The 27,926-nt window shown below is 34.1% G+C and overlaps 1 protein-coding gene across 2 annotated transcripts in view; it reads right to left on the reverse strand.

Annotated features, from left to right (window-relative positions):
- Window positions 1-10,427: 10,427 nt before the first annotated feature.
- The window catches only part of LOC131045320 (DDRGK domain-containing protein 1), a 117,356-nt gene continuing 99,857 nt past the window's right edge, over window positions 10,428-27,926 (reverse strand). For both annotated transcript variants that reach the window (XM_057978896.2, XM_057978895.2), the window contains 2 exons: window positions 11,342-11,378; window positions 10,428-11,185 (listed from right to left, as the gene is read on the reverse strand). In XM_057978896.2, the coding sequence (XP_057834879.1) occupies window positions 10,950-11,185; window positions 11,342-11,378 (273 nt within the window). In that variant the 3' untranslated portion in view covers window positions 10,428-10,949. The remainder of the gene's footprint in view (window positions 11,186-11,341; window positions 11,379-27,926) is intronic.

The raw sequence follows: 27,926 nt of genomic DNA on the forward strand, positions 1-27,926 counted from the left end.
TGAAAAGATGGGTGAAGTATTTCCAATTGATTATGAAAGGGAAGAATTATTTTGAGAAAAATAAAATCATTTCAAAAGAGTTTTACATGGTGAATGTTATTAAGTGTATTATGATACTTTGTTAGCATCCACATAAAATCAGGTCAGAAAAGATTATTTCACTGTGGGGTGAAAAATGAGTAAAACATTTTTACTTGATTGATGAGAAGTGGGTAAAGTGTTCAATCAAGGAAAATATTTTATCGATGACCAAGAAGATTATGATAATTCACAGTGGACATTTTAAAATATTTTTTCCATAAGAAATGCATTATGGTGTTTTCTCATTTTCAATACCCACAATTTGTGAAAGGAAGGATTATTTTTCAAATGAAAATTATTACGAGAAGTTGTCAGTGAAGGAGAGTTATCATAACTATCTTCACGAAATACAAAGGGACTAAAATTAAAATATTTTTAACCTATTAAAGATGGTTAATCAAATGGAAGATTGCATCGCTCAAAGTGAAGGGTTACAACCCTAAAATGTAATATATATATATATATATATGTGTAACATTAGAAAGGGAGGAGAATTAAGAAATAGATGTACAATATACTCTGGCAATTTTTTGTAACTTTCAAAACTCTATCAATATAATCAACTGTTTTTTCCTTTACATATGTGTTGTGAGTTGTTTATTTCAATTGGTAGTTGTTTTGTGATATTGTCTTATAGAAGATAAGGTTGCTTGTATCTTCCTAGTGAAGTTTATTTTCTTGCTGCTATTAATTTGAATAAAAGGCCTACTTGTGGATTATAATTGTTCCTTGAAAGTCTTCCTTGAATGGTCTCTTAAAGTAAGGGTTAAATTCATTCGAGAAAATTATAGCATAAGACTATTAAAACGGATCTTTTTAAGGAAAGGTGACTGACAGATCTACTTGGGGAGTGATTTAAAAATTGTCTCATAGAAGCATACATTAAGTCCTGTTGAAGTAATATACTTTGTGGCCCAAACAAGAGGAAAGGCATTGATCATTCATAAACAACAACTTTTTACCATATCAATTACCTTTACTTCAAAGCAATAGGAATAGCTGAGTAAGATATATAGAATCAATTAGCAGTAGTGAATACATATAAATTTCAAGCACAAAAATCGAATAGCTTTCACAACAACAATCTTGAACTCATCTAAAAGCCACCTATCCTAGGAACCTATGCCATTCTGAGATAGGGAAAGATTTAGATAAGGACACTCAATCTGCTCATAAGGCTCATAAGGCAGTCTCAACATGTCTCTTGGGGCGAAATCATCAGTGATACCCTTTGTGAACAACTTGCAACAGTTCCTTCCACTGTGACATTCTACATGAACTTATATTTAGTGTATATAGCAACATCACTCAGACACTTCCCTAGTCTTTTTACCAAGGGTGATCGCTCGCTTATACCCGTTTGGGATTACTATGACCAATTGCCTTTAAGGCCCAACAAATTGCACTACAGGAGGGTCCAAGACGCCTTCTTTGGTCATTATATGTGCCTGTTTGACAAGACATTAAAAAACAGAAGTGTCAGATGTCGCGTGGGAGAAGGTGAATGAATATGGTTGATTATTCCTTCAATTTCTAACTTTCACTTACATGAGAGTTGGATGTTACAGTGGCCAGCCATATATGCTTCCTAGATATCCAATTGATAAGATCATTCTTATGGAGTTGGGAAGACAGACCATAGTTGTACATACACATCAATATGTTAAGCATAAGGTTGGAATGAGAATTTCTACAAATAAACCATTGAAAATTGGCCATTATTCTCTCGTTACATCCACCAAAGCCAAGGCCATGGAGATCGAAATGCAAGAAATAAAGCTCAATAGATTCAAGCCAAGAGTAGATTTTGATTACCGAGGCATGAAGGAGAAGATCAAAAAGTCATTCACGCATGTGCAGCAAATAGAAGACATTTGGGTTTATCTTCATACAGAAAAGGAGGTTCGTAAGATGGATTATTGTAGACTCACTCTTGAGCAGATTGTTGACCTAAACTTGGTGAACATTCCTGAAGGAATGATTGATGATGGACAGATACTTGATCCTAAATATGTTGAAAAGAGAGTTGATGAAGCACCACTTCCATCAATTCAATGGTCACATAAGGAATGTACTTCCATTCTTGATAATTTTCAGTCTATCTTAGCTAACACCAATACTTGGCTCAAGAGCAACAATGTTAGACTCGTCAAGATCAAGATTGGGAAAGAAGATGATTCTATAGGACCTGTCAAACTCAAGTTTGAAATCAAAATAGACAACAAGGAAGGTGCATCATCTTCAAGCACGAGAATCAAGTTGAGAGTTAGCAGAGCAATGGAACTTCCTCCTGAAGAAGTGACAGTTCGAGGGAAAGAAAAGCCTCGGCTTCATATTCATGTAATTGATGTTGAAGATCCAGAGGAGGAACTACAATCAGATTGTTGGAACCCTAAATTTTGGCAAAATTTAGGGTCCTCTCAATGAGATAATTCAGTGGACACCCATAAAAATGCACTCATAGATCTTGCTCTTGGTAAGAAATTTGACCTTGCAGTTAGGCTTACCACTTATAATTAAGCATGATTATCCATATTGAGCTCCCCACTATCAAATTTAATACCTCTCTCAAACAACAAAATTTATGGTCCACACCAGTTGGAGTCGCACAACCATTCCGAGTAGCCATTTTCAAGGATTAATATCTTTCACGAGTCTTCATACTAATCTATTTGTCCCAATCAATTCCCCTATCAACAAAGTATTCCTATACCAATTTGCAAATCCTCACTACCTAATTTGCTATTTTCCTTTACCCATATCATTTGCAATTTATTTCATTTCTTCATTAAAAACTATTACAAGTGGCCCTTTGTTTGAGTTCATATGTTGCAACCTGGCGATCCCAATATCGAACCAGTTGTTCCCTGCAATTCTCCATACCATTATGAACCCCTGTGCAAGTTTTGGGAGCCATAACAATCCATTTGATATTTTTTCTAAGCTTAAACCAATTGCAATTTATGCAAATATAAAACTTGTACAAAGTGAAAATCAATTGTGGAGCCTACTTTGGAAATTAATATCTTTCACCTTAGAAGGAATTTATCAGAGTTGTCAGTTGCATTGCAATATCTTGTTAAATGTCTACATGATTTCCAACTTTCATGACCTCATGATATGATTTGGATAGTTCTTTGGATTGATTCCAGATACAAAAATCATGATTGAACACTTTTCACAAAATGTTAGAATGCACGATTTGATAATGTTTAAATCAGTTCATGACCACAAAATTATTCCAAATTGTTCCCCTCACATGTTCAAGTGGATTTATCAGGGAAATACATTAGAACAAGGTATGAAGTGTTAGCTTGAGAAGAATGATTTATTTGATCATCAGATCAGGTTGTTACTGTTACAAGTTCATTAATGAAGGACATGAATGAGGTAAATATTTTTGCTTTTCGGAAGCTTGATAATTTAGATCATTTGTTTTAAAGTTTCAAATGAGTACATTGTATGTGGGGTAAATGTGGCTCCCACGAGGGTAGAGCCCAGCATAAAGTTCCACGAGGGGACCCAATTTACTTTGTTACTGTAAAATATTATTTCATGTTTTCATTTAAATCACCTTGTGATTTGAATATCAATATGTGAAGATTAAATAATTAACCTTTAAAAGATTAAAAGGAAACATATATTCTCATAAAGAAAATTGAGGCATGATAGTGGGACCCGGCTAAGATTGGCACATTTAAGGAATGATGCTTAAAAGGACTCAAAGAGAGAAAATTAATTTTTTTTTATAAAATTATTAAAGAAAATAAATAAGGGCTCCAAGAAAAATATGATATTGAAGTTTCATCAAGGAAAAACATAATTCCATCGAATGGATGTTGCCCTAACTAGCACCAATGTTATCAAAATGAAATATATATATATATATATATATATATATATATATATATATATATATATATATATATATATATATATATATATATATATATATATATATATATATATATATATATATATACACCAAAAATTTAAACAGTGGGCCCATACCACATCAGAATAACTAATGCTATCGCTTTGAGTCCAAAATTCCATTCCGATGAAGCATGTTATACCGATAAGAAAAAATCTCAGAATACGATATATGAACTGTTTGAAAGGTCGATCCAAAAATATAGTCTCCAAATTGTCACAGGATATGTATGAAATGTATTTGGAAGGAACTCTTGAGTAAACTCATACAAAAGTTATATATGCAAATGTGTAAGCATAACACAGCCCACAAACTATTCAATTCCCTCAAAGAACTGCAGTCTAATGGAATACACTAAACACAGGAGAAACACAAATTGAATTTATTGAGAAACGATAGAAACCTCCAAGTGAATGCAATTAGCAAGTGTAAGACTAAATTTCATGAAGAAGATATATTAGTGAAAGATGAATATACTTTCATAAAGAGATTTTGATAAGTGAAAAACATAGTAGCCAAGTAAAAGTGTTTCACTTAAAGAAGGTAAACGTGTGAAGATTAAGTGGGTGTGAAGTTACAAATAAAATTATATGAGAAAACAATCAACCAAGGGTAATTAATGAAAACTTTTCAGAAAAGGTTTTTCACATTTAAAAGGCTATAACCTCACAACATGCTACAACTCCACAATATGCACAAGATAAATGTGTTGGAATAGTTTGAAAGGTTTTAATTTTTTTTTTAAAACATAACATAAAAACCCGTCATATTGTGATCAAATATGTTCATTCATGAAGATAAATTTGTCAAAATGGTTTTCTCTAGAACATTTTGAGATTTTTAATTTCGTTAAGAAATGAAAAAGTTATGGACATTTTATCAAAACTACTTTTCAGCAGAAAAAATTGTCAAATAATAATTTGATAAAACCTCTCAATTGAAGATGGACAAAATATTAAAGATGGAAGAGGTAATAGTTTTAAAAGATTTGAGAAGGATAGAAGTATTCTACCCAAATTATTTGCTTCAACATTTTACAAGACTTGAAGGGAAATAATAATGAATCATCTTTAATTAGTCTACAAGTTAAGTAAATATGAAAACTGAATATGGGAAGGTGAAATCTTCACGATAAATTACCCTAACGAAAGAATGAAGATGAGTAAAGTGTTTTCTCTTAGGGTTGGATGACTTTATATGGAAAATATAAATATTTTAGGGAAATCTCATAAAGCTAAAATGGAGTGGGAATAATAACTTAATTGGTGAAAAGATGGGTGAAGTATTTCCACTTGATTATGAAAGGGAAGAATTATTTTGAGAAAAATAAAATCATTTCAAAAGAGTTTTACATGGTGAATGTTATAAAGTGTATTATGATACTTTGTTAACATCCACATAAAATCAGGTCAGAAAAAATTATTTCATTGTGGGGTGAAAAATGAGAAACATTTTTACTTGATTGATGAGAAGTGGGTAAAGTGTTCAATCAAGGAAAATATTTTATCGATGACCAAGAAGAGTATGATAATTCATAGTGGACATTTTAAAATATTTTTTCCATAAGAAATGCATTATGGTATTTTCTCATTTTCAATACCCACAATTTGTGAAAGGAAGGATTATTTTTCAAGTGAAAATTATTACGAGAAGTTGTTAGTGAAGGAGAGCTATCATAACTATCTTCACGAAATACAAATGGACTAAAATTAAAATATTTTTAACCTATTAGAGATGGTTAATCAAATGGAAGATTGCATCGCTCAAAGTGAAGGGTTACAACCCTAAAATGTAATATATATATGTAACATTAGAAAGGGAGGAGAATTAAGAAATAGATGTACAATATACTCTGGCAATTTTTTGTAACTTTCAAAACTCTATCAATATAATCAACTGTTTTTTCCTTTACATATGTGTTGTGAGTTGTTTATTTCAATTGGCAGTTGTTCTGTGATATTGTCTCATAGAAGATAAGGTTGCTTGTATCTTCCTAGTGAAGTTTATTTTCTTGCTGCTATTAATTTGAATAAAAAGCCTACTTGTGGAATGTAACCATTCCTTGTAAGCCTTCCTTGAATGGTCTCTTAAAGTAAGGGTTAAATTCATTCGAGAAAATTATAGCATAAGACTATTAAAATGGATCTTTTTGAGGAAAGGTGACTGACAGATCTACCTGGGGAGTGATTTAAAAATTGTCTCATAGAAGCATACATTAAGTCTTGTTGAAGTAATAGATTATGTGGCCCAAACAAGAGGAAAGGCACTGATCATTCATAAACAACAACTTTTTACCACATCAATTACCTTTACTTTAAAGCAATAGGAATAGCTGAGTAGGATATATAAAATCAATTAGCAGTAGTGAATACATATAAATTTCAAGCACAAAAATCGAATAGCTTTCACAACAACAATCTTGAACTCATCTAAAAGCCACCTATCCTAGGAACCTATGCCATTTTGAGATAGGGAAAGATTTAGATCAAGACACTCAATCTTCTATAAAGAGCATTGGTCATCAAAAGTGACTAGTGAATAGGTATACCCGCCTAGATCTTGCAGAGCCTAAAGTGAGGGAGTTAGTAACCAAATAGGTTCACTCTACAAGTTGGCCAGGTCAATTGGAGGGTTTGATCATAGGAGTTGACATCTCCTTAGAACCTATCCAATCTGTTGATTTGAGATCCAACACAGATAATGCTCCCAAGTCACCCATTTCAGAGCCATCTCATGAAGTTCCCTCTCAGATTCCTTTAGAATTACCTATGTCTTCTCTTGATGCGAATGTGGATGCTTTTTCCACTATTCATATTGTTCCTGTTTCAGCAAGAGAATCTCCTCATAGGGTTATTCCGTTTTCAGCAGCAAAACCATCTCTTGATCATCCTCAAGAGAATTTGATGAATATCTTTGAGGATAATCATGCGTATGCCCCTTTGTTAGAGATTGATACTTTTTCTTCCAGTTTTAATGAGTTCATGATGCAGTCATCAGGTTCTTTGGTTAATGAGCAGTTTAAAGTTGTTGTTCAAATAGTAACTTCTCCCTGGATGACGACTATCATTCAAACAGAAACTGCTTCTCCCTCACTTTTAGCTGTTGCTCAAGGAGAATTGATGGCTTTACTTCCATGGCTTAGTTCTTTTACACCTAAAAGAAAGAAGCAAGAAATCTCTCCTGACATCTTTGATTTCCAACATCTCAAGCAATCAAAACCCAAGGTTGCCAAAAGAGCTAAGATGATTTCAAGGGTAACATTTAATAGTAACAGAATGAAGGTGGCTGAAATTGTTGAGCCAATTGTAAACAAGCCACATGAAGAGATGCAACCTGCTGATTACAGGAACACAAGGGTGGAGTTGGGCAAGCAAACACATGAAGTGGTCAAGCATGATGCTCAACATTTTTTAGCCTCATTGGTGTAGCGGTATGATGAACTTCTAGCAAAGAAGAATAAGCTAGAAGAGGAAAATGTGCAACTTGTTGCATCAATTCAAAAGATCACCAAGTCTTCTAATGAAGGGGATAATCCTTCAACTTCGTCAAATGCAAAAGAATCAATCCAAGGAGTTGAAAGAGCTACTCAAAAGGTACAAGCATTGGATTCTTGGGTAGATCAGCTTCATGATTTATGTACCCAAGTGTTAAAAGATGTGTTCCAAATGATGGTCAAGTTGGAGACCATTGAAGAAAATTTAAACCAGGCTTTTGATGTTTTCAAACAAAACCTAGAAAAAGTTGAAGACAATTTGATGGTTTGGCACAAGATGCCTCAAGAAAAGTTGAATGTTCTTCAAGAAAATGACATTATTCCTTCCAGAGTCATGTATTTAGAATTCGAAGAACTCTTGGAGAACAAAGTCCTCGTTCTCAAGTCACTCATTGAGGATATTGATGATGCCATGAAATTACGCACTGAAGCTTTGCAAGATGTTTCTCATTTTGAGAAAACCTCTTGTAATATTATGGATCAGGATGGAGAATTGTTGCCAGAAGAAGTTCTCTTTGATCTACAGATGAAGATTCATCATGAATGGAGGAATGAACAATTTTCAGCTGTATCGATTCAAGCTTTGGTGAAATACCAAATCTTATTCCAGGAAATTTAGTCTTCTCTTGAGAAGAACAACATTACAATCCTTCATTGCAGCGTTGTTATTGTGAAAACCATGATCGTTGCGAAGAATACTCATGAACCGAATCTCGACGAACTGCAAATGATCATCTAGAAGTTGGAAGGGTTCATGGCCAAACATGTTGTAACATAAGTGTTTTTCAACACTTAGTTGTAGTCTCAAATTTGTGATTTTAGTATTGTAGTTTCCTTTTTGACAAGCTTACTTGTAAAAACAATTTTGTAAATTGCAAGCTAAGTCGTTACTTGCATTTTTGTAATTACAAGTTTGCTAATTAAAAGTCAATTTAGAATAGGACTTGTAATTTTGAATAAGTCTTAGTAGTTGAATAAGTCATGGTAGTTGAGAGAATTTCTCAAGTTAGTTGAGATCTTCCCACCTTTTTCTCAAGACTCCTCTCCTATAAATACTTGAGAGGGTCTTTTGTAAAATGGATCTTTCGAAAGCAAGCAAGTAAACTCTGCTAAATTTACAACAAAAAAGATTGTGTTTTTTATGTGTAAATTGAAGTTGAAAGAAATAGAAGAAGATTGCTCAAGGATTGAGACTTTGTGCTAAATATTTTGAGTTTATGTTCATATTATCTTTCTTGCTAGTGTTTCTATAAGAGCTTAATCAAATTTGATTTGTAGACTTTGTGTTGCAAGTATTGGAGATTAATATCAGTTAAGAGTAGATATTTTGTTGAGAGAAGTTGTAGGACTTTGTGTCTACACTTGTTCTTGAAAGAAAATAGAACTAAATTTTGTGATAAGGAATAGTTGGGAGACTTTGAGCTCACACTAGTTTTTGTTGTTTCATGTAGAGAAGAATAATATGTTTCAGATATTGTGTTGTCATACTTTGTTCTTGTTATCATTAATATAGAAAATGGTAGATAGGATTTCACATATTCAAGACTTTGAGCTTGATATTGTTGTACCGTCCCAAAGGAAGTGACGGAAGTCTTTGTGCTTTCAAGAAACTTCATTTCCTTTCTCTCACTTTGTTTTATAACTTGTTACTGTTGTTATTTTTAGTTGCTATCACTTTTCTGTGAAGAAAAAAATATATAGTTTTTCCTGAAGGAAGAAGAAAAAACTGTTGTCTTCCCTGTTTTTAGTTTAAGAATAGTTTATAGATAGGGGGAGCCTTCCCTTAATTAGGAGAGTATCATACTCACACGTTGTGGCTGAAACCACAATTTTGTACATCCTCCAGGTGTACAGGATTTTCAACTAACAAGATTGAATTTTGTTGGAAGTTGTAAATTTGAGAATTATAGAAAATTGCAATTAAAATTATCAATATAATGAGCGACTCTTTGTTAGCATTAATATGCTTGTGTTAATTAGTCATGAATTATAGAGTTGACATCTACGCACGTCATGTTTATTTATGTGCCTCTCATGTCAAGCTTCTTAGATAGTTAAAGATATAATGAGTGGCTAGGATAGAAGCCCTTATGTTAGATATTATACAAAGCTTTCCAAGTCAGAGCTTCTAAATTTGTGTACACTAATAAATTCACATTTTTCTCCATTACCTTTTAACTCATATGGTCCTAAAGTAGGTTCTTTCTCCTCCATCTTGTATCATGAACTTACACCCATCATTCTATAAAATGTACATAATAAGGGCGGAATGGTCGAGGCCATAGTTGAAACACTCAAACTCGATAATATATTTACTCAGTAAGCCCCAAAAATTTAAAAACTCGAGACTAAACAAAAACTTAGGGAAAAACTTGACAAATTTATCAAACATTTGAAAATACATAAATTTTTAAACATATTCTTCAAAAACACATTAATAAATCTATAGAACATAAATCAAACTAGAGTTTGATACATATCATGACCATAAAAAGGGTTCAACCTTGAATACATATGAACCATCAAATCCAGAGTATCATAATAAGTGTCATATGAGAAATATTGTTTTTCATCCTCCCAACGAAAATCAACCATCAAATGTAGATTTCAACAAATATCATATTATCGACCATCGATCTACCACAAGCAAAGTATAGCCATAAATCTAGTAACAAGAATAATAATGATTATTATTTATCAAAATATAATGGTAAGCTGATTTGCAAGCACTAAGAAAGAAATTGTTAATGCTTGCAAATCAGCTTACCATTTTCATGCAAGGGCCAAGCAGATAAAAGGCACAAGAAAACCTCTCATATTGTGCTTCTAGTCATGTACCCTAAGTTGCCAGTCATCCTCAATCGTGTCCTGAAAATGCTTGAAATCACATTAAAATTTTAATGTTTGGTAGAAAAGAAGTTAAAAAGGTTTCGAAAAGATTTGGATAAGTTTTAATGCCTAAATCACAAATTTTTGAGTATTTGATGACATCTCATGCAAAAGTTGCTGTGAGTTTTTAAAAAAACCAGAAACAAATTTTTCAGCAAGTTACCATTGATTTGGATCGCAAATTTTGCAAGTACTCGCAGAGTCTTGCAACTATGCTCTTGATGATAATCATGTGTTAGCTCCATGGCACGGCATGGCACAGTTCCAAATACATTTTTTCAGACAAGGTAAAAAACATAGCTAGAGTAACATTTGAAGTGTGCATACACAACAAAATGAATTTTGACAAAGTTGCAACTGCTGCAGACTGTCTGTGTTGATCCCCTTTTAACTTATATGTAGTTGACTTTGATGATGAATGAATCCATAGTACATTGCACAAAGTTTCTAATGTAGACCTTAAGTACAAAGGTCCGAAACATGCAAATGACTTTGGGAGATAATTTCAGCCTCACAAATATCCAGATGAGTAATGATAATCCCAGATGAATGTTATGTAACAGTGATTGCGTTTGACTCACTGTTAACATTGTAATCTTCATTCAATTTCATAGGAACTTTATCAAGATCCAACTCTGGCTCCAGAGCAATGAATTCATTTGATTTACTCGCCAAATGAGCAATGCTTACCCTCCCCTGTCTCTTGATGTAGTCTGCAACAACCTTCATTTCCTCTAAAGAAATATATATGTATTTGCCTCTATCATCCATAACTCCATAGAGACGACCTGAAAAAATTTCACCTTCTTAAAGTGTAAGAATTTCTTTCTTTTCCTTACAACTAATATCCTAGTTAATAAAACAGAGGTAAATTTGGAACGTGTACGTTTTCCACAATGAAATTTCAGTATGTTACTAGAGTACCTATTGTAATGCTCACTTACCCATTTTTTCCAAGGCAAATATTCGGTTGATGCAGTCCTACAAAACAAAAAACAATTAAGAAACACAATAATTGGTTACAATAAGTTACAGCCAATATTGCATAAGCTTCTTTCTGATAGTCTTTTCCCAGATATACTTTGCTGTTACATTATTTAACAACTTGCACAAGCTGATCTTTCAAATGTAATTTCCTTGAATATTGACAGAAAGGAGCAGACAGTTTCAACCAGTGCCTAGAGGAAAGAAGCGAATTACAGATTAAAAGTTGTGGTACCAAGAATTGGGGGCATTTCAATAAAATATAGCTGAAATTCTTTGAGTTGCTTATGTAATTTCACCACTTGATTGTTTGAATTTGTGATCCATGAGATTTGACTAGCAAAGTTAGCCTCTTTTCACTTCCTCATTTTGGATTTTATTAGGATGGATTTCAAGGAGTCCAAAAATTAATTAGTGTCAATTTATGCACCTTCCCCATCAATATGATCAATTCATACTTCCATGTCTTTTACTATTTTTCTGAACTTCTTCACAAAGTATCGGCTAAAGTAAAACAAACAGCTGGCTGAAATCAAGGAGCAGGAAGCATGCTTATTAACATCCTTTCAATTTTTGTATATTTAACATTTCCAATTTAATGCAATCATTTTTGTATTACACGAGGTATTGTCAGCCTCAGATTTGAAACAATCAATTAAACTATAAATACTTAATTGGAAATCAGCTAATCAGGACATTTTTGTTTGAGACTTTCTTTGCACCTTGCAGTCAACTCAGAGATTTTTTTGAGATGACTTAAAATGTAGAAATTCAAAATTTTAATTTCCTTAAATTTTAGTTGCTATCAGCATTTTTTAATTCAGTGGAGGTTTTCACACTAAAACCAAAAGAAAAATAAAATTAGAGGAAAGAAAGCATAAGCAATTAATCAGTGAAATCCTAGTAGTTTTACTACTTATTGTTTGTAAAAATCTGATTATGTCACTACCATAGTCAGAAATTGAGATTCTCAGTGCTTCCCTCAGTCATTATGCAAGCCCATTCTCAATTGGCTCGTTTAAGCATTGTGGTTTCCCATTTGGTGATCCCTTTCTCTTGAATACAGCTTAAGATTTTCTATGAGTGTAACCATGACCACATAACCATGAATTTGATAAAGATCATTTGTTTCACTTATAGGCCCTTAACAGGCCAACTCTATTTATACTCAATTGTGAATTATGATATGAAATGCAAAAGTATGATTGAGTGATGTCATCTCATATATGCAAAACTTGCAGAGTACTCATGAAACTCGTGAGTCAAAACCTGCAGCAAGTATCTCGTCAGCAGATTCTTCAAAAACTCACAACATTTTTTGGTATAAAACTTCTCAAAAAATCGTTGTAATCATTTTAGCCACCTAAAGTTGAAAACATTTGTGATTTTTGCATTTTGGGCATGAGAATACATAGTTTTTTTGCATTTGGGGTGACAATTGAAGCAACTTAGGGCATACAAATATGCAAGTTTTCTTTGGAATTTATCTATCACTTTCAAATGACTTTATCCAAAAAATTTACTAGTCACTTTCAAATGACTATATTCTGAAAATTGTAGAAAATGCAAATATGTAATATGTCTGTGACTTAAAATTAATCAGCAGTCACTTCCAAAGTTTCAAACAATTTTAAGAATTTTTCATAATGTTTGCTGGATTCCTTTCTTTGCAGGCTGTAGTTTTCACAATTTAATATCCTTGATTCCTTTCTATGGTGAAGCCTAAAATTGTTGAAAACTTGAAACTCGAAAGTGCTGAATTTCACAATTATAGTTCAAGCCTGCAGGTATATGAACAATTTTGATTAAAACTTGAAACTAAAAAGTGTTGAATTTCACAATCATACTGATACCTTTAGAGAAGGAAATGGAGCTTATGCCACTTATCTTCATTACTAAAATTTATTGGCGAAAAGAATCAGTGTTCTTAATCTGCCTCTTTCAACCATGTTTATCTCACTTTTGGTGCCAATAGATCTCTTTACTAGCATAGGTTTCCTTACCCTATATGGCACCATTCCAAACCTACCTCTTGCATTTTGGAGTTGAGATCTTCTATTTTTCCTTCCAGGTCTTTCTTCTCTTGAAAATTATTTTTGAAATTATTAAAATTCCAATCTTTTAGATTATTTTTCATACATCTGTTCTATTGATTCACCTAACACATCTTAAAAAATGTTGATCATTTTCTATAACTGTCATGCTAACTAGAACAGTCAACGCACTGATAGTCACCCAATGGCCAATATAGCACTCCAAGAAGAAATGCTCACCTGAAGGGCAAACTGATTTACCATGTCCTCGTGCATTCTTAGTAAGAGACAAAATATAACCTCTTATTGAAATGATATGAAGAACAAATAAAACCAACTCATATCACATACTTATAGATGAAGCAAAATACACAAGTAACACATGGCACAAGTCTTAAAGAAATAGAACTGAACCAATATTGTATTAATTAATAAAATATTGGATTGCATCTACAATGATATGTTTAAAACTTTAATGACATCAATAACAACCACCACGTTCTAATTAAGTGGTTACATCTATATATAAATTACCAAAGGTCTCCTGTCAGGGAAACATACTACAAATCTGGAAGACAATTACACCCAACATAATCACTACACCAGTCTTGAATAAATCCTAAATCCACCATGGCATTCTGATGTCACCAACACAAAATGTACCATGTTGCTCAACCCTCATGGAAGGTCATCACTGTTGGGCTCCTATGCCTTGGTCAAAAACAAAAAAATGTGATGCTAACATTTTCCTTAGAGCTATTCAGCTTGTCCATCGCTGGGAAAGGTTTCACAGCCCTCTAGTACTTCCAGGAATTTTGCTAAAAAGGCCCCTGAGATTAGCTCCATCTATTCCTACATCACTCTTTGCTGCATCTAGGTTCTTTATGCCTGTACATATAACTTTGCTTTGGCAACATCTTTGTTGTGCTCATGTGCAGTAGCAACACGTTGTGTTCTGTTTTTAGTACATTTGTCAATGGCAGCAGTTATTCTGTTGATGAAGTTAAGCTTCACATTTTCTAGAGTTTTTTGAGAACCTTGGGCATTGGATTGGAGACGTGCCACTTATCAACCTTTTCTTTCTTGTCATCTGACATTTTGTAGATAATACAATCAGGATTCATCAAACATATATATGCAGTTCAAGCTTGTGCACTAAGTCCTTGAAGCTTCTTCATTGTATTTCCTGACTTGGCATGCCACTGCAGCTTTCTCTATGTGTGTTGTGTGCTCCCTTTCTTCTAGTTCTTCGGTGTTATTCAAGCAGCTAAGGAATATGAATGATGTTGCTCAAGGCCTTTAGCCATGAATCGGTCAAAGATCTTGAGGGGCTTGAGCATCAACTAGGTTAGGTTGCATGGTTCCAACAATGGTCAGCATTTCCTCAATGTCACATGATAAATTTTATGAGTTGTGCCTCCCCTTTAAGCAAATCAACCTCTTGCTTCTGCAACTCCAAGATTACATTTTTATAGCCTAACATGCACCAACAATATTTTGAGTGCTGACAGGCTCATCTAATAGGTTATCAAAATTATCCAATCACACTGGTCGTGACGAGCACTAAAGTCGGTGATCTAATAGAAGTCCAGGTGCCTTGCAATGTGAATTCAATCTTATCAGTGCTAGGAATAGATGCAAAATGTGCAGGAATTGCAATTTGAAATGGCTCGTAAATTACACAATAACACAGCCCTGAGTTTTTCTAAATAACTCACTTATATAGCTTGGGAAAAACTCATCAATACTTGACATAAACTCGCAATTTACAATTGAAAACTCAGACTGTTCAATTCAAAAAGTGCTCATTTTTTTGGTTATTTTGAATTTTCCACTATTTTTTTAGTAGTGGTGGGAGAGTTGTGTATGGAAAGAGTTTGCAGGTGATTCTTATTCAATGGCATTTCAAAGGTATGTAACTGTAAATAATTTCCAGTTTTTTGTTTTTTTTGTTATCATGCGTTCATTCTAAATGTCTTATGCTAAGCTGCTATGGTATTTTGTTTCTATTTAATTTTACTTTATTCGATTATTTTTTTATACATAAATTGTGAATAGGGTCCACTCCCTTGCATATAAAAAATTAGAAAATACTAACAAAAGTTTGAACATCAATCCTTCAACAAAGGTGCTTTGGAATTAAAGAAAAATTAGCTTCGACCAGAAATCATTACTGTTGAAATCCCTAAGAACTGCTTCCACACAATGAGAACTTCTATCATTTTTGTGACTCACTTGTTCTTCAACAATAGGGAATTGATGTGTAGCTACAGAAAACTTGTAATGCAACAACTAAGGACTGTTGCACAACATCTAAAGATTTGTTATGTAACAACTAACAACTGTTGCACAACTACAAAAGATAGTGAATCATTCTAACCATCCAAGTAAAAAGCACAATGCACATACAGCCCCATTAAGGATGTCCAGAGCATTATGTTCAATTTAGCACATGATTTCTTATTTAGATTGGAGGAGATCAACTACAAAGCTGCCATCATCATGCCTGGTCACAACACTTGACCTTTTAAGGCTTTTGCACCTAGGACAAGAGGTACAGCATGAGCTCTTCTATTCTCACTTCTTTTAGGTCGCTAGCTTGCATCACTTCCCTCTGCTTCAATTGTGTCAGTAGTAATCTTCATTTAGGGATCCATCGGGTGCTCAACAAAAGTTTCACCATCTGTTAGAATTAGTGACAACCCAAAGCTTCCTATGGAAATATTTGAGTCTATTGGTGCTCTAAACTTCACCCTCTAATTCTACAAAAACATTCACTAGAAAAATGTCAAGTCAAGCACTATGGCAAAGCTTATAATCAAACTGCAAGTTAATCTAGCCACAATAGGTAGCTCCCCTATGATTTAGGCTTTGCAAAACCAACAGGGGTTCCCCTAAAGATCCAACAAGAGAAAGAAATAAGAAACTCAAACCACAAAAGCAAGCTACATCCTGTGCATGAATATAATCCACTTATTTTTCACTATCCTTCATGCTAGCTCACTGAAGTTTGCAGTTCCGGATCTCAATACAACAGATGATAAACCTAGGTTACAGTCTCTTCACAAATATAGCATAACTTTCCAAAACAAATACCATGTTATAAACTCCAAAGACCAATATGAACCTGAAAGGAAATAACTAATCCTAATAACTCTGTGAATAAAGATTATGAAGAGAATGAAAATGATCAATGCCTGTACGGCCAATGTCTTATCATTTACAGGCACTATTGTGTGATTTGGAGAGGATTGGTCGATTTTAGAGATCTTTTCAGCTGCACTGATAGGTATGTACCAGATTGAATGTTTAGTTAGTAAGCAACTATTTTGTTAGTACTTGTCAGCTTTGGTTGATTATTTCTTATTAGTTGTAGTGGTTCCAACATACTTGTCTTGACCAACAACCATTGGCCCCCTTTTCAATTGCACTCTCATAGACAAAGAATGTGTATAATCTCTGGTCTATCTATATGCAAAGGAGATCTGAATGAAACCTTGACTATTATAAATATGTTACTCAATCTGGTATGCATTGTGTTTCCAGTTCATTTATGCAATTGTTAGTCTTGTCAGATAGAGTAGATATTGGCATTGTTACCTTTATGAGGTCAGGTTGGATTTATGGCAATTATAAATGGGACCAGTTAAGAAAGCAGTGGAATATAATCATGAAAGAGAGAATGGTCTCACAAGCATAGTTACAAGACACGGACTCGGCTCGGACTCGACAAGCTGATTTTTGACTCGGACTTAGACTCGGCACCTGGACTCGGCAAATTGAAAAACCCAAGAAATTCAAAGATTTTTAATGATTTTAAACTTTTTTCATGCATTTTTGAATAAATAAACGCAAATTTTAGGCTTGAGCTGAAGGAAATAAGCTAAACTAAATAACACATTATAAATATAAATAGTGTCAAATGTCTACAAAATTCAAGGAATATGAAATCCATGGCATCAAAAGTTCAAAACATGTATCAACATAAAAGCTAGAGCCTAGAAGTCTAAGGCTTAGAGGAGCCAATACATTCTATTTTAATTTTTAAATTTACAATGCTCCTCTAAGCCTTAAACTTCAGAGGAGCATTGTGACTAGAGGAGCCTAGAAGTCTAAAGCTTAGAGGAGCATTGTAACTAGAGAACTCAATATCATCTCAAGTACATGTAGAATGTATGGTCATTGCACGAGCATGTTTTGTTTATTTAAATTTACACATACCACTTTGTTATTTTCCAGTGTGTTGTATAAGAATCTGGGTAGAAAGAATTAGTTGTTTAACTAGAAGAACTAATCTTAGATTCCTTAAATAGGTGGTTTAGCATGGTGCAATCACTGGAAACAATGTGTGTGGTTCAATCCTGGTAGTGGCTTAAGCGTATCCACAAGTGAAGAAATCATTGTGCAAGCAGTTCATGATGCAGTTAGTATCCAATACCGTGTGAGAAGGAATGTCCCTAGACGTGAAGAATGTTGCAGACAAATCAGCAGTGCAGATCTTAATTGTTCGTAAAACCAGAAAGAATTGCTTTATGTTGTTATATGGAGCCTAATCAAACTCGGAGGTTAAATTTTCCACCCTTTTATCGACGTAATTTCTCCCCAAATTATTCAACGAGGGTTTGGGGGCAGCGCCCCTTGCAGGGTCTAGGCAATTGTTTTTGGCTTTTTTTAACCTTGCTGGGCGACAGAGTACTGGGCTCGAGACTCAACAAGTCTGCCGAGTCTAACAGCCTTAGCGAGTTTGTGCAGACCCGGCTAGACTCAGCCGAGCCCGAGTCCAAGGTCCTTTGGCCTTGGTAGAGGTGACCCGCCTCGGGACTCGTCAAGTCTGGGCTAGACTCTGCGAGTCCTATAACTATGGGGCCCACAAGGGATTTATGGTATCTGTTGGGTACATCAATAAGGGTGCACGTTCACAAAGAAGATGAAAGGAAACAAGTATCACATGAGACAATTTGGAATAATTTAGCAATGACTGAAGGTGTGGGCACACTACTTGATCATCTTTCCCAACTCGTCACCAAACACAAAAGTGTGAGTTGCGGTTGTAATTAGGAATGAAGACACAAGAGTATCCAATCAACTACAAACATTTGGGAGCATACTAAGAGTGGATCAAAGTTGCTAGGCAACTCCTCTTTCTGAAGAAGGGTACACTGATCTTGCTGATAAAGTTCAATTGGAGGAAGAAATAACCAAATCACTAAAGTCAATTGAGCCCCCTCAATGAAAGGAGTTCTTGTAGCGAAATAGAGTTTAAGGACTTCTTGGCAGATGAAGAGTGGAAGGCATGTGAGAGCAATCTACAACGCATCAACGAATTGTTGGTAAAAAAGGAACCTAAGCTTATGACAACAAGATTGACAGTTGGGGTGTGAAGAGAAGAACTTGAAGGTGGTAATAATGGTATCTACCATCTAGATTACAAAGGTCCCTAAAACATCAACAACTTGGAATCTCCAGAAGTGCCCAAGAAGGAAAGAAATGCCTTGACCAAAACTTGCTAAAAAAATTTCAATAGTGCAATGGAGCATTGAAGATGGATTTGAAGACCACATGGACAACAATTTGAGAAGCAAATCAATGGTATTGGGTGAGATTTTTTCTAGCCACCTTGAGATCAGTGACACGATTAAATACCAATATTTCAAGTACCAAAAAAGCCATATGGTATAGACTAAGGCATTTGAACTAGAGTTGAAACTCTTTAGTGACAACAATGAGATTGTTGCCAAATTTATAATACCTAACAAGGTAACCAAAAAAAAGTGCAAACCATTAACAACAAGGAATAACTAAGCAAATTGGAGAAGGAACCAATTGATGGGCTAAAATAGTACCTCCTTCATTTTCTCCTTTTCCACCATTAATCATCCCTATTTTCCACTATTCATCAATCATTATCCACGAGGATGCATACAAGTAGGTGATGGGCATTGAGAGAGAAAGCAAGACATCATCCCACTCCAACAAAAGTGAAGACCTTTGCTGTACTAACTCCTAAGCAAGACATCCCCATTTTTCTTTACCACTCAAGAGAAGCAACAAAAAAATAAAGTGCAATTACCTAGTGGATAATGGAACAACACATGCCAAAACAAAGGTGGAGTTAGAACACAAATAGAATACAATGCCCAAACTCCACTAATTGCAAATTGTTAGAAGTGTAATAAGTGGGGTCATTTAGCAAGAAATTGCCCCACCAAAGAAAGCATTCCCAATCTTTTCTACCAATGATGTGGGCCCACTAATCATGGAGATGGTTACCTAAGTCACAAGGTTCAAATTTGAATTTGAGTTCGACAACAATAAAATTTGGATGAAATTCAGCAAGGTAAAAAATTTGACATTAAATTTGCCTTATATAAATTTGATTAATATATCCACAAAACAACTAAATAAAATAAGATTTGTCATTTGCAAACAATAAATTTATAAATACATATTATTTAAAAATAAAAATACAACATATAACAGTTTATATTTATATATATATTTATTTGGTGTTTATATTTATATTATTAAACATCAAAGTTCATAACAACATAATATAATATAATTATATTTAATTTAATACAATAGTTTTTTAATATAATATACAAAGTATATACTTAATTAAATATAACATTTTAAAACTTAGAATTTTTAATTTTTAATAATATATTTTAATAAATATAACAATTTTTAATATAACTTAATTTATAATTTATAACATATATTAATAAATATAATATTATAAACTATATTGAAATTCTATAGATAAAAAAACCTTATAAAAGACAAATAAAAACAAATAGACAAGGAAAGAACGCGCCTAACTTGCCTCTGCTAGTCAGTTCATAGACTCCTGGCTGAAAATTGTGTCGGAAATGATCAGGGAAGTGAAAATCCTGGTGGAAATGATCAAGGAAGCGAAAATCGTGGTGAAAACAATAAGGGAAGTTATGTAGGGAAGATTCAGATGTGTTTTTAGAGCCACAAACAACATTTTATTTAAAACTGGATTGAAAGTTGTAGAAAATATTTTTCAAAACCCTTAAAAATCACTTTTAAAAAATATACTCTAATGGAAAAGGCTGACGCATTTTTCCATATGAAAAAAAGCCCAAACTTTAACGAAGCTTATAGAAATATTTGAAATTCAACAAAATTCCAATTTCATAGTTGAAGTTTGGCGAATGTTGTGACTTAGATGGTAACTATTTGAAGCAAATAATGTAGATATGATTGATGAAGCTAATAAGGGCAAAGTAATAGCATTAACAAGATGTCAAACAAATAAGACTTCCTAGACCCACCAACAAAGATGCAAAGGTTGGTCAAAGAAAAAGAAAAAGCTAGGAAGTAAATGAATAAAGAAAGGTAGCAATCCCATACAAAAGCAACAATGATGAGCACATTTATTTTAAACAAGGCTATTGTAAGGCAAGTGTTACAAACTATAGCACCTAAAATGGTAACAAACTTGTTGCATAGCATTCTAAAACTAAAGGTAGCCATAACTACAAATCATCAAATTCTAAGTTATTGATCCACAAGGATTTGCAACTAGGTCCTAGTCTGGTTCAAACCCAGTTTGTAGTGTAAGTCCAATTTATTGTGGGTCCAAAAAGGGTTCCCCCCCAATGCTATTGGTCTGACTTGGACGAACTCGAGATTTATTTCACCCTCCAATGCAGCAATCCGAAAAATTTGACCAATTTATAATTTTTTTTTCCTTTTTAAATTGTTTTTGTTGCTAAAAGGTCATTTCACCTCCCAACCCTAATTTATGCCACACAAAATATATAAAGGGAAAAATCAACCTCATTTTTCATATTGTGAATGAAAAAAAAAACTATTTTCCTCCATTGCTAAACTTAATTTCTTGCTTGCCATTGCACCTACGTTACCCGGGGACACATCCATGGGTTTTTTTTCAGGTGTCCCCATCTTGGGGATGTCCCGAGGACAGGGGACTCTTAGGGGACGTCCCCATAAATTCTGCATATTGACAGTGAATTTTGACAATGAATTCTATAAACAATTTGACTTTGACTCTCAATTTAACACAAATTTGGCAAAAGAACTCTGCTAGTTCTTATATGTTAAGGTTCTATAATGTATATGCACATGATTTATCCATGGTTTCATATGAATATTTTAAATTTCCCTATTTTTATATAGTCGTCCCCTAGCCGTCCCCAAAATTGGCAAAAAAAATCATAGTCTCCGAAACGCATACCCCCGTCCCTTACCATCCCTGTCTTGGAAACTCAGGGTAACATAGCATTGCACAAATCATAAATAGAGTTGAAGATTGATCATTGAACGCTCCAAGCTAGTTATTGTGCTATTCCTACACATTTGCAAGTGTTGTTTTTTGTCATGTAGATCGTAGAGGAATATTTCTTCATATGTTGAAATGGTACAACAACTTCCAAGTGGTGGAGTTATGTTTGGATTTATAAACATTGTATATTTCGATATTTGAGCTCATGCAGTCAAGTGTAAGGCCATTTGTGTAGGCTCCTTGGACAGGGCATCAAATTTTGTCTAGGCAGACTAGGCCCAAATGATAAAGCCCTTCCAGATGAAGTAGTCTTGGGAAAAAGCAGACCAAGTACTAGGGTGTAAATCAAATCAAAATCATCCTCTGCTAAAGAAAGGATCGAAAGGGATGAAGCCCCCTCCACAACCTTCTTATTTTGAACCTATATAGAGCCATCCGTTTTTGTCCATACCTGAAGAACTTGTGGCCTCCACACATAAGAGATCAAAGGGCATTTTATAACAAGTCTAGAGAGATTTGTCGATCAAGACATAGTGAGATGGATTAGCATTCAATGTTATTCTCTCACCATATTGGCAAACAATGGTAAAATCAATTAATGAGGCTCCAAAAAGCTACAAGGGCCCAAGTTTTGAAAAGGTGTATAACACCTTATGTGATAGAGAGGTGAAATTTTTAGAAGACTCCTTGAGGCCCATAAGGGATTTGTGGATCGAAACAAGGATATCCATTGTTTCTGATGGATGAAAAGAGGCAAAAAATGGGCCATTGATCACTGATATTGCACTATCCCCTAAAGGGGCAATGTTTTCGAAAGAAATGGATTGTGATGGAGAGGTGAAGGATAGTGCATTTATTGCTAACATTCTTTGTCAAGCCATTGATGAAGTGGGTCCTTGAAATATTGTGCCAGTTATGACAATACCAAAAATTGTAGAGCTGATGGGTTATTGGTTGAGGAACATTATTCACAAATTTTTTGGACACCTTATGCTGTCCACTCCCTCAACCTAATGCTACAATAAATTGGCACCAAAATTGATTAGATCAAATAGGTGTGTATCTTGAGGCTAAAGAGATCCAAATGTTTGTCACCAACTACCATATGTCACAAGGCATATTTAGAACATTCTCAAGATTGGAGTTGTTGAAGGTAAGTTAAATAATAAATGTTTCACTTTAGTAAATTATTTAATTTTGTTTTGATTTTAGTATTTGTAAATTTTTATTTTTATTTTTTTAATTTTCAAATAGGTTGCTAAGACCCGTTTTGCCTCCAGCACAATTGTGATAAGATGACCTATGAAAGTTCATAAGGCACTTTCTAACATGGTAATCAACACAAATTGTGTCCAAATGGAGACAATCTAAGACTATGGGGGCAATAAAGGTTAACAAAATGGTCCTAGATGACGTTTGGTGGGATCATGTTGAGTATCTTCTCAGTTTCACTAAGCCCATATTGAGCATGATCTGTTATACCGACACGAATAAGCCTTGTTTGGGTGAGGCATATGATGGCATCGACTGAATGATTGAGAAGATGAAAGTCATCATAAATCCAAAAGAGAAAGATCTTGAAGAAAAATTCTTCAAAGAAACACACCAAATCATAGTAGAGAGATGGAACAAAGTGACCACTCCACTTCATCTTGCCTTTGCATTGAGTCCCAAATATTATAGTTCTAAGGTACAAGGCAGCACTTCATAGACTCTTTTTAGGTTGTGACATGCGGGATGCAGTGAGGGCTGAGTTCATGGGTTTTGCATGCTCCAATGATTGTTGTCTTGACACTCTTTGAGACAAGTATATGGTCAATGCTCATTGTTGGTGGTAATTTAATGATTATAAATACATGCACCTACAATCTCTTGCGATCAATATTTTATCGCTGGCCAAAAATGGTTGCTGAAGAGAAATTAGACATAAGGAAGAGCACGTGGACGAAACAAAAAATCAAATGGGATATTAGAATAAGATAATGCCCAAATAACAATTGGGTAAATAAAAAAGTACGTGCAAGGAAAACTCAAAGAAAGCATGTGGAAAGGGCAACTTGGGAGGAAAAAGGAACACTATATCAAACATTTTAATCCCACATACGCCCATACACAAAAAAACTACATAGGAATGGAAAAAAAATGGAAAGAAAAAATGTTAATTGCTCATATAAGAACTAGTTCACATCAACTTAGATGTGAAACCGGACGATGGATGATACCAAAAGAGGATTGGGTAGATAGAAGGTGTAGTTATTGTACTCAAGAGTGGTGGAGACAAACATTACATCATGGAGTGTTCAACTTACAAGGATATTTGGATCAATTATATTGAGATGCTAAAAATGAACAACACGAGTAATTTGTTTGAACAAGATTTCTTGATCAAGATGCACAGTAGAAGATCCAAGATGCAAAATGAAAAGGAGATTTAGGCACGGTGTTTTGGGCTTTGCATGCTTTTTTGTTTGCTCGCTGCCCATGGGTCGCATAGGTTGTTTGGCCTCATGGCGTTATTAAAAACATTCATTCATTCACAAATTTACTGCAATACAGATCATCAAATATGGATGGCGATGATATTTTTGATGACCCATATGATATTTGATCAATGATGGCTGATTGTAGACACTTGACATTATTATTTTTTAACTTTAAATTTTAATATATATCATGACATTCGAGTTTGACTAATCTTTGACTATTAATATGGAGGTGAATTTTGAACTTGATTACTGCTGCAAATATGTATAAATTTTTTTTTTATATGTTTTTGTATGGACGAACCTAAATACAAACCCAACCCCAAAATAGTTTTAACCAAACCTGCGAACACACACACAAACACACCTTGTGTTGGATTATGCCATGTTTGTTGAGGGAAAATATATAAACAAAAGGGACCATTTTGTAGCTGCCTCTGACAAGGAAGCAAGTGATTGATAGCAAGTTGTTCCCAATGAACTTAGCGTAGCGGCCATTAGTCATCAACACAGAAATATTAGGAAGTACACTCACCAATACAATTGTCAATGGTAGATTCAATGTGAATGTGATTATGAAGGAAACTTTAAGGAATCTCATTAACTATGATCTAACCACTACCTTCCAATTGATGGAAATGGACCAATATGGCATAAAAGTGCTTTAAGTACTCATGGCCCAAAAGGTAATCTTTGGCACCCAACCATTCATTTTAAATTTCATCGTCACCTCCCTAATGAAAAAGGATTGTTATGCATAATTGGGGCAAGGTCATATGATAGCAGACAAAGCTAATCATAAATAGAAGAAGAACCTGAAATGATAATTCGTTATATTAACAAAGGAGACGGAGGTTCCTTAAATAGAGATTACAAATGATCTTTCCATACTGGAAATGATCGAAAACAAAAACACGAAAAGAAACATTCTAAAAGAAACTAAATGACTTACTAAGATAACTTTTATAGAAATATTACAATATTATTTTAATAACCTCCCTTAATGGTCATTCTACTAACTACCCTACAAAAGACTTGACAGAATTTGCAGGTCATTTGCCCACAAATGCATAAAAGGCTGCCCCCTTCTCTTTAGAATGCTCTGTGAGATTACAAATGATCTTTCCATACTGGAAATGATCGAAAACAGAAACATGAAAAGAAACATTCTAAAAGAAACTAAATGACTTACTAAGATAACTATTATAGAAATATTACAATATTATTTTAATACCCTCCCTTAATGGTCATTCTACAAACTACCCTACAGAAGACTTGACAGAATCTGCAGGTCAATTGCCCACAAATGCATAAAAGGCTGCCCCCTTCTCTTTAGAATGCTCTGTGAGATGAGCCTACTGAGACCCTCCCTAGTTGGACTGCTGGTTTTTGTAGAACTTTTGGATAGGACCAAGTTTACCACAATCCTTCCAACATGAAGTTGGGTAACAAAGCTATCCCTCCCACTATCTAGAGATAAGGAAACTGAGATCAGCTGCTCAGAAACTTCACAAGTCTTAAAGAACGCGATTTTGCCAAAAATCATCAAAAGAAGCAACACCAACGATTTTGTAAAAAAAAGAAACAGCAAAACACTTTTGCAAAAGAACAGCATTCACCCTAGAAACCCTAGGTGCGACCCAAAACAAGCTGCAAGAAACCATGATTTTGCAAAAAAAAATTCAAACCCTCAATGTGATGCTGAAATCACACATGATTTTGTGAAAAATCAGCAAAAACCTTCGTTTTGTGGAAAAACGGTAAAATCCCATGACCACAATTTATATTACAAACAAAACCCACATTTTTTCATTAAAAAACGATTCAAAAAACTTATAGAAAAATTGCCGGTAGAAGAAACTATGAATATTTTTTTTAAAAAGTTGCCAAAAAAATGTAGCTGGCTCTGATACCATGAAATGATAATTCGTTATATTAACAAAGGAGATGAGGGCTCCTTACAGAGATTACAAACGATCTTTCCATAATGGAAACGATTTAGAATAGAAACACGAAAAGAAACATTCTAAAAGAAACTAAATGACTAACTAAGACGACCATTATAGACATATTACAATATTATTTTAATAGAATCTAATTCTTTTTTAAAATAAAGGCCAAAGACACGTCATAGGTTTGAAGAACTAGTTAGCGAGGAATTGGCTTCATCTAATGTATCATCAGATTCAAACTCAAATGGAGAAGACATGCTTTATAAGAGAAAAACCTGCTGTTTTGGGGGTCAATCATATACTTTTACATAAACTCTCTTAGGTTAATATAAAAAATTTCAAGTCATGCATTTTTTTTATTATCAGCATTTTTTATAATGTATAATGTTTATTTTATCTATGCACGCTATTTTAGCAGGAAATAACAAAATTAGTTTTTTTCTCTAATTTTTTATTAGCCATTGTCATTGAGTGCTCATATTTCGCTTCCTATTTTAAATCTAGGTAATTGAATTCCATTTATACTTTTAAAATGTCATGTCAATGATGTGTAAGTGCCATGCTACTAAGCAATAGACTATGAAGAGACATTTGCTACTACTACAAAGATAGTCACATTTTGGTTGCTTCTTTCTATAGTGGCCCAATTTGGTTGAAAGGCATATCAGACGGATGTGAAGAGCACCTTCTTGAACAAGGATTTGGAAAAGGAGATCTACACAGTGCAGCCTAAAGGATTAAAGGTACCCATTAGCAATCATCTAGTTTGTCAATTTCTTAAGCCCTTGTATGAGCTTTAGCACACTCCACAAGCTTAGTGCATAAAGATTGACAGCATAATCTAGATTTTAAGTCTTTTTGATCCAAATCTCTATTGTCAAAAGCAATAGTGATGACATTGTGATTTTTATCGTTCATGCTGACAATCTTGTCATCAAACTATGAAGGCCACTACTTTGCAGTCAGTGAAATTTGATATATGAGTACTTTTGGCATGGCTCATATAGGCCCCCTACAATATTGCTTAGGTGTAGAGTTTTGGCAACATAATCATCTCATTTTTGTGGCTAAGCTCAATTACACTATGCATCTTTTGGAATGGTTCTGCATAAATGACTGTAATTCTTCCACTACACCTATAGAGGCGGGCTGAACTGTCAACCTACAATGATTCATCATTAATCAATGAGTTACTCTACAAAGAAGTTATGGGCAGTTTGATATAATCATACATCCACACAACTAGAACTTTGTTTTATTGTTATTTATCTCTCTCTCTTAGTTTTTAGCCCAACCAAATCTTGTTCATTGGCAGGCAACAAAACAAGTGTGATATGTCATAGTTGGCATTCTCTTTCCAAGGAAAGATGATTTCACGTAGACATGATATATGTACTATCAAGCTGGCTCAGTTGATACTCAAAGATCAGCTCCTAGTTATTTTACTCCTTGGGCTCGAGAGCTCTTTCATGGCAGAGTAAGCTTCAAGAAATTGTAGCTTTATCTTCCATAGCAAAGTAAAAAGCAGCTATGAGTCTCAATTACAAGTGATATCATTATGCTTAGTTTTTAGTGATATTAAACTTCCTCAAATCACAATAACTCCACTTTTTTGTGAAAATCAGTGAGTTTGGAAGTTATTAAAGAACCCAATTTATCATGCTTGCACCAAGCACATTGAGGTTCATTGTCACTAAATTTGGTAATTGGTTGATATTGATGATATTACTCTCCATTATAGCACATCTTAGGAACAATATGTTGATCTAATGACTAAACCTCTTCATACCATTTTCTTTCTC

Source organism: Cryptomeria japonica, chromosome 8 (genome assembly GCF_030272615.1).
Source record: "Cryptomeria japonica chromosome 8, Sugi_1.0, whole genome shotgun sequence".
NCBI classification, from domain to species: Eukaryota; Viridiplantae; Streptophyta; class Pinopsida; order Cupressales; family Cupressaceae; genus Cryptomeria; species Cryptomeria japonica.